Genomic DNA, 9,117 nt, shown 5'->3' with positions numbered 1-9,117 from the left:
ACAGAATATGATTCAACGTCGGAGCAGTTCTTAAGCAGTCACGAATTTTTGGAAAACGTGGGTGTTACGCGCTTTAATTAATAAAGGCATATACTCCCGGCTGCGAGATAGAGTCCCGAGATGAATCAGACCTGTAAATTATTGGCCGGCGTTATCTGAACGCTCTATTGGGTACTCAGGTACCTGCTCTCATCCACACGCCCCAAAGCATTCACACGTAAAATTACGTTATCTCCAAGTTTCTTGGGAGGCGAAAGATACGTCCCGAGTAGTACTCGGGTACAGGTAGATAGATCGTCGTACGGGTACGTAGACGCGCGCGTAAAACGATCGAGAGAACCGGCAGGATCGCATAAACTCTCGAGATTTAAACGCCGCGAGGGCTCTCTCCGACGAGGAACACATCTTCCACTTCGACCACCACGAACATGCTCTTAGCCGCTTTGGCTTATGTTTAACAATGTTTCACTCAAAGGTGAATCAAACGCCACGTTCTAGCTTAATGGCGTGCGGATGAGGTCGAGAATAAAACTCTTCTGCAAATTAATATCTATAGATTAGTAGGAGAATGTGTAAGAGTAAGAAATCGTTTCATTGTTATCTTAAAAAAGAAATATACAACATATCGAAATTGCTTAGAAATTGAAAAAAATTTGATGACTTTAAATTTCGCATTTCTTTTAGTACGTACGTTTAGTGAGTCGATTAGGATAATTAGACTTAAAATATTAGTAAAATGAAGGAATTCGTGCAAAAAAAGAATTAAAAAAATTATATTGTTATCCAAAATATATAAATATTTAAGTATATATTTTTTTATATATTAAAAAATCAGTTACATATTGCGCTAGATAAATTACAATATACTAGAAAATATGTAACATCAATTTATAATAATTATAAATAAAATTTATAATTAACATTTGTATGTAAAAAATTTGTAATTCATAAAATTTAAGTTGAAATTGTTAAGAGAGATTAAATTTTTATTTTTTATGTAAAAAAAAAATAATAATCTATATACTATTTCTGTCTGTCTCTTTCTCAGTTTTGTATAATATAAATATGTGTGTGCCAAGAGATGTAACGATAGACTCGTTTGTAATAAAAGTGATACGACAATCCGTATATCTTATCTTTCGTGCAAAAAGGTACAAAGATTTTAACGCTTGTTAATCCGTAAAAAGGTTCCAAACCAAAAAAGATTACATTCCAATCCTGTTAGAATCCCTTTTATCCTGCGGTAAACATTAGCTTTACGTATCTTCAGCATTTTCATTTTATGATCTTCCTAACTATCAAAGTATCTACAAAGTACTTTTAAATCCACAACTAGCGATTCGGTCTCGCTTCGTCATGGTCTACGCGGATCTTGGCAAAAGGCGACAAACAAAGGCCGAGAGAAGTCGAGAGCAACCGCAAGCTGTAACGTATTGCGAGAGATCGCATATACGAGCAACCATGATCTGCCATGCTTTGGACGTAATTTCTGAATGCATCTAGACGAACCTCTTGACGGTTGCGCGTGCCATCCTTGCGGCCAGCCGCAAGAATAAAGTTTCGAGCGATAGTCTGATCGAGGACGAGAATTTTGAAAAGGACATGATGTAGCAATTTTAATAAATAGTATTCTCATCGATTTCTATTAGTTTCATCGAGAAAATATAATCGATTGCTGTCTAAACTCTATATGAAACCGATTGTTTCGTGCAACAGTGAAGAAGAGATAGGAAAGCTTGGATTGAATATAATATTTAAATTAACAAAATACTCAAAGAAAATGTTCCAGAGTTTTAGGCATAAAGAATTATTTTACTGAAAAAAACTAGAGACATACCCAGTTCTGAAAATATATTTATTAAAGTATCAAAGCAATTATATAGGAATCTCAAGCATGGCGAGCTGCAGAATATTGACATTTTAATAACCAGTTTGAACGTCTTACCTAATTATTTTGATGAGCCAGCAAAATTATTTTTAGATCTGTATTTAGTGAAATTTTTAGACACTTCAACAAAACTGTCTCTTTCCATATATTGTCTAACATATATACGTATAACTTGTCTAACAATAAAGTAAATGTAATTGCATTTTCAAAGAGAAAATTATTTTAAAACATTAGAAGATAACAATTTTCAAATTAAATACAAAAGTAAAAGAAAAATATATTATTTACAATTTGACGCAATTGTTATCTCACTAGTACTTTTCCACTGCATTCCATTGTAATTATCACTCTCTTCTCTCTCCTTTTTAGCCACGTAGAAAGTGTACGATTTTTTAATACATCTCACTCTGTCTAAACGGTAATGTAATACATAAAAGGATTAGATGTACCGAAGATCAATCGTAGAAAGAGAAGTATCCACGCACGCGAGTCCATCCGTGTTCCGTGCGTGCGAATGCGCATACATCGGCAGGGACGAAGGACAAGGGTAGAAGAGGAGATGAGGAGGAACCCGGTCGATGTGAAGAAGAAGAGAAGAGAGAAAGAGAAAGAGAGAAGGTTGAGCTCGAGCCTGAAATGCGTGGGCGAGTGTGAGCTTGTGTCGCGCGAGTCACCACTCTCGGTTGCCCCGGGCGTCCCGCCGTCCGTCATCCTGTCCGCCCGTCCGTATTTCGTAGTGCACGCACACGCATCATCGATCGCGTGCACGCACGCGGCCATGGTGTCCGGTACACGCGCGCGTGCGCGCGCGAGCGCATCGCGCATCAGCGTTCCGCCAATCATGCCCGACCGCGCAAATGAGCCGCGTTTTTTGACCAGTCAAAATGTCACACGTAGCGGACGGTCGTATATCGCGATTTACGTGTTTGTTTCCAACGTGCGTTGATTTGTTTTACAATCAAAAAAGGCTTCAGAAGTACGGATGCCCAGAACGTTGGTGTTTTTCGAAAAGCAGTAATTATGACGCTGCTATTGAAAATCATGTACAGCATAAGCTTCATTCATGATTACTCGGATAATGTTACGATATTAACCTTTAAGTGGATAGATGGAATGACTACAGCTCCTCATAAAAGATATCATTTTAGCTTAAAACTATACATGGGATTTTGAAAAAGTATTGCCCAGAATTCGTAAAGTTTATTATTTTTACATTATTTTTTTTTTTTAATAAAGGTTTATAAATTAACTGTAACATTGAAATGACATTAAAGTATAGTAAAAGATATAACTATAACATACAAATTTTATGAAGGAAAGTACTATAGAGTACTCCATCTATCAACTTGTCTTTCCCGGTTGCATCAACGTTACTTTAACAGGCAAGGCTTAAAATTCTTTTTCTCTCTTTTTAAAGCCGAGAGAGAGAGAGAGAGAGAGAGAGAGAGTGTGTGTGTGTTAAATTTTGCTTAACGTTGGTACAATTGAGCCTAAACTACCTATCTACTTATTAAAAATTAAACAGACTTATGATTAAATTAGTTTGTGCGTTGCGTTTTATAATTGACACATATTCAAGCTTATTATTTTTTATCCATACTATTATACAATCTAATACTACTTTCACTTATATATTCACATCTATAACAAATTACATCTGATACTATTTACATTCAGAGAAAAACATAGTGGTAACAATTATATAGGTGACAACTATGCTAGTTACATGCAGAAATAACGTATACATAGTCAAGTAAAAAATATTACTTTATTGTTGTAACTATAGCAGAATAAATATTTTATTCAACTACGTACATCAATTCTAGATAACATAAAATTTTTACAATTGTCACCCGCATATAGTCACTACTATACGTCTTTTTCTCGGAGTGCAGAATTTACACCGTAGATCGCAAAATAATTTACATTTTATACTTATCGTCTCGCCTGAAGATTTTGAGTCTAATGCCGGTTATACTCCAATAACGAAAGAAAGAAACGAGAAATTCTAGTCACGTTGAGAGCCAAGAGAGCGATAACCGTCGCGACGCAACGCAGCGGAGGCCGCGCGCGAGTCAGCGTGTTTCATTGCTGCACGTTATAAATGCTCGTGGCGCGGCTGTTAAGCGATACATGCCTACGGTATCGCGGGTGGCCCCCGCCTTTCGCGCGACCATCCGCTACGATCGTATATCGGTAAGTACAACTTCGTTCTCTCCCGCGTATGGAGATGTTATACCCCAGTGCGTACGAGCTCTTCTCGCGCAAAAAGCGCACGCATACCGGCGCACGTGCCAGCCGGCGCGATCATTCCGCCCGGCTCCCTCGGCCCGCTTTCGTGCCCGGCACGTCTCGGCGGGTCTCGATTCTCGCGGCGCGATCCTCTTTCGGTGCGTGTGCAGTCGCCAATCGCGCGGCTTGATGACGACGATATCTCTCGCGAAGCGTGAGAAGGGCCGGGAATAAATTTACGATTTACGCGGGACGCTCAATTTCAATTTGCATAAGTAGTAAATACGCCGGGATCGAGTTACGCAACGAGTAGCGGCGAGAGCTCCGTTTCGGCTCCGTGCGAACGCCTGAAAATGTTCGCGGGAGGAAGACGAGAATATCACATTGTGCAACGCGAAGTATCCGGGATTAATAACCACGGCGGAGGATCGGCGGTTCTTTTTATGATAATCGCGGATGAAACCGATATAACTGGTACTACGCGGTCGTAATAATGTAATCGTTTTACTGCTGGATCGTTTTTCGGAAAAATCACTGAAGCCAACATCGAACGGTGGGAGAATCGCTTTTTGTCGGCGTGGAAAATATTCTCTATGTTATCGCGTTATAATACCTAAATTTCTTTTCATTTTAGTAATCTTACAATATCGTTACGGCATTTGGAGACTTAATCGCACAGTCGAAGAGAACGAAAGATATCGATAAAATACATTACGATCATTTAATTGTTACGTAACGAAAATTTAGTTTTTTAACAAATTAATAAATAGTAGTATCCAAGTCAACAATTAAACGAGCTATAATTGGATGTTGACAATTTTTTATTTCAAAATTTATTATTTTACAATAATAAATTTATAATTTTCCAACGATGCGTTTCGACTATACTTAGTCCTCGTCAATCGCAAAAGTATAATTATTCCATATAACAAAAATCAAACATATTTAAAGGATCATCTAAACTTCGATTTTCAATAGTCAGTATAAACGCAACTATATTATATTTAGTAAATTTGTCGAACAATAAAACATAGCAATGATTATAATCCAACCAATTCGTCGGTTAACAATGAAAAAGGGCAGCCAGTGTGAGTAAAAGAAAGTTTCTAGTACAATTACAGATGCAGATTGATGTCAAATTATATAAAATGGTTGTACGTCCTCAGTACTATTGGTAGGTAAAATATTCACGAGGCAAATACACATAATATATCTTAATGAGTTAGCAGCTGTCTATATATTGCGATTGCAAAGTAAAAAACTTAGAGTCGGATACAAAATCTTTATTCAAACGCGACTAAAATAATTTAGTTTTCAATTTAACATTAAAAAGGTCTAAAGATGAATCGTAAAAAAAACGATCAAATAATTGATCATTTATAAGGAATGATTAATCAATTTGTGTGAAAAATTGCAAATAAGAGAAATACAATAAATAATTTAGTGTTCTACAGTTACATGAAAGGTTTGTTCTTTTCAGAGAGATGAACGGAAGTGCAAGAAGTTCAACTGAAAAGGAGACAGATCGGGAATCAGAAATCGCAAGCTGTGCGACTTTTTCGGTCGCGACACACACAAACCGGCACAGTAAACGGCGGATCAATCGCGACGTACAAATTGCCAGCAGCGCGTAACATTGCGAGGCCTAATCTCCACGATCAAATTTATCCACAAGACGGAAAGCAACAGGGCACATCGTGTGAGGGGAAAGAAAAAGAAATAGCGGCGAGCACGATCGCGTTATCGACGCTTCGTCGACTCCTTAAATCAGCGAAGGGATATAGGTAGGCAAGACCGAGGGATGAAGCGTATAAGTGAGAATGAATGGGAGAATATTCCTTTCCTTTCCTTCTCCCCTTGGCTCTTTCTCTTTTTTTTTTCCCCCCGTTCTCCATGACGAAGAGGGGACACGCGCATGCAGATCACGTCGGTTGTAGCCAAGTGATAGCGTATCTGTGGGCGGCGCGTGCGTGTGGTCCTTCTATGTCCCCTCAGTTCCCCGCCTTACTCGGATCTTTCCTCGCTTCCACCATGCTCGAAGATATACCCTTTTTCTCCATTCCGAATCACATCGTGAGCGCTGCGTCCACTTTACGAACACCCTCCTCCCCGCTTCCGATTTTGCACGTCAACTTTGTCGATATAATACATAATTGGCCGAGAAAGTCCAACGTATTGCTTCCATACTCATTATCGATACGATCGTTTTAATTAGAAATGTGTGCCGTCTACGCTGACAGTTCGTATCTGTGAGGTGATCATGCACTCGCCCACGTAGCCACTCTATATCGTATCGTATAACCGTTAAATTCTGTAATCTTCTCCGGCGCGATATTTTTCTTGGATAATGAAAGAAGGTATGATGATATATCATCTGTGCGCAAATTATTATGCGGACGCTTTTCAAATAATTTCTGTTAATCGTTTATGGACGCGTAATAATTGGCCTGAAGCAAAAGAGCAAAATCGATAATGTAACTTGAATTTTATAAAATCACACGCAGATTTTTTTTCAAACATACGAAAGTATATACCTGTATAATTTATTTGAACGTGACATCAGTGTTCCGAAATTTATTCTTTCAGAACATTTGGATTCTAATAAAATAGTGCATGTCCAAAGCTTTTCCCCGAGATTTTGCTTCGAGTTAAATATTTTCGATTAATATTGACTTGTTTATCTCTATTATCATTTTCAAGGCGTCAAACGCCTGTGTCCTTTGGACGGTCACAAGTTGAAAGAGGCCTATACAGAGTTTAAGCGCGAGATGGTTACTATCAAGAATTCCGCAGGCGCGACGCAGAAGTATCCGCAGAAGAGTGCAGGACAAATAAGCGATACTTCGAACGAACGTGACACAAAGACTCTCATCGAGAAGTCATTCTGGTCGCTTTCAGCGAGAGTTCAGGACTCGTTCCCTGGCCGACGTCTCCCGCGCTTCTCCTCTTCGTCTTCGTAACTCCCATATGTATATCCTGACGCCGTAAACACGATTTTGCCAACACGGGGTTTTGCGGTAAAACGACGGGCCGTAATTCGCGGTAAAACGTCCGCCGGTAAGAATTTATGAAAGCTCGCCCGGGAGTCCGGGTTTACGTGCGCGGGCAAGCATATACTCGTACACGGGCAAGCTGTAGCCGCCGTATGTTCCATTCGAGACGATGAGCGGCAGTCGACCGGTTGCACAGGATTCTCCTTATCGACGCGAGAAGGCCCGTCTTTGGATATACCTTCGGGATCCGAAATAGCGTCGTTGAGGCCCACCCGAGCCCACCTCCACCTCCTCTTCCCGGCACCTTCGAGAAAAGAAACGTAACTCTAGACGTATCGCGGTGTCATGTCCTGCGCACCTGGCGGCCCCGTTCTTTGTAACACAATACACACGTTTCGTCCTCCTGCTCCTCCTCCACCTCCTCCTCCTCCCCCCTCCCCCATCTCCTCCTCTTTAACTTCTCCTCCAAGCTTACCGCTGCCCTTTTGTCTCTTCTTCTCTCCGGCCCGTCATCAGCTTATACCTAGCCTGGATATGTGGAACGGATAAAAAAGGAGGAGGCAAAAATCCTGGTTTAATACCAGGGGGATTGGAATTTTCGGTCGGGCTGACGTACTCGCTCGAAAAAACCTGTTTAAGTGAACACACCGTAACGTCTGATGTATCTAAGAGTCGCACAGATGAAGATTTAGTTACAGTTAAAATATTTCGCGACTATATATAGCAAAGAGGTCCGTTTTGCGTGTGATAAATTAAACGTGTGCCGCACACTGGTTTTTCTGAGAGGTAAAAAAAATTTTAGGGAAGGGAATAAATAAAATCGATCGCATTAATAATAAATGCTCCAAAATTGAACTCCTTCCTACACATTTTTTTCTATTAAAATTTCTATTCAAAAGCCTGGAATAATATTTTACCTATAGAAATCCGTTTTCCTGTAATAGCCAATTAAATCCGATTTGATTTAGCCATCATTTTGCTGCGCAAGAGGCGAGGAAGATTAAGTGAGGGTACAAGACGACTGTGAGTTAAAAAATAATAATAAAATGTTTATTTTACACACGTGAACGACAGAACACAATGGACACGTACAGTAGGTACCGTTTAAAAATGGAGACGACTATACGTTATTCGAGAGAGAGATAGAGAGAGAGAAAGAGAGAGAGAGAGAGAAGGTACCTACTACGTATCGCATACATAGAATTACAAACCTAAATATACACGAATTCGTATATCATTATCGTGATGTACATAACAATGATTACGCTCTAAACGTTAACGATGATAGATAGTGCAGGCGGATAGATACGATGTGAGTCAGAGGCTCGAATACGTGCAAGAGATCGAAATCCTGACCGTACTGGACCGTGGACTCAGATACGACCGAATCGACCGTCGGAATCGATCGCACGTCGAAGTCAAGATCACTGCGGCGTTATAATAAATGGATGTCGATCCGTATCGTCGGCAGAAAGCTTAGCCAAGATTTTGTCCCGATGACCGAAGAAAAATCGATATCCATGTATTAAGACGTCTCCTGAAGGACAATGGTGCTTGAACCGGCAACAGGTATTCCCGATGGTGGTGGCGACGACGGTACTCCCAAATTGTGGGTCAATGAGTGTCTCCTCAGATCACAATTCCTACGGAAGACCTTGCCACAGGAGGCGCAATGATAAGGCTTAATATCCGTGTGTGTGAGAAGATGAGTCTTCAAATTGCTCCTCTGATTAAAACTCCTGGCGCAGACGGGACATTTGTGCGGCGATTCCTCCATATGCAGAATTTTATGAACAGCCAGTGTCCTGCTCTGGCAGAATCCTTTGCCACATTCAGCGCATTTAAACGGTTTCTCCTTGCTGTGTATATACCTGAAATACAGGAGGAAACTTTCCGGTTTAAATCTTACGTTTAAATTTCTCTTTAAATTATCTACTCTAACTATGTTTCTTAAAGTCTTGAGAATACTCAAAACTGTAATTTTGTAAAATTATAAAAGCGTGA

At 40.0% G+C, this 9,117-nt stretch overlaps 1 protein-coding gene across 1 annotated transcript in view; it reads right to left on the bottom strand.

The window, feature by feature from the left end:
* Window positions 1-8,258: 8,258 nt before the first annotated feature.
* LOC108756328 (protein sister of odd and bowel-like) overlaps window positions 8,259-9,117 on the bottom strand; it is a 3,263-nt gene continuing 2,404 nt past the window's right edge. The window contains exon 2 of the mRNA XM_018500064.1: window positions 8,259-8,984. Within this exon, the coding sequence (XP_018355566.1) occupies window positions 8,639-8,984 (346 nt within the window). The 3' untranslated portion in view covers window positions 8,259-8,638. The remainder of the gene's footprint in view (window positions 8,985-9,117) is intronic.

Source organism: Trachymyrmex septentrionalis, unplaced genomic scaffold (genome assembly GCF_001594115.1).
Source record: "Trachymyrmex septentrionalis isolate Tsep2-gDNA-1 unplaced genomic scaffold, Tsep1.0 scaffold97, whole genome shotgun sequence".
NCBI classification, from domain to species: Eukaryota; Metazoa; Arthropoda; class Insecta; order Hymenoptera; family Formicidae; genus Trachymyrmex; species Trachymyrmex septentrionalis.
Note: the sequence above shows the minus strand (reverse complement) of the source record. Positions and strands in the feature narration are given on the sequence as shown.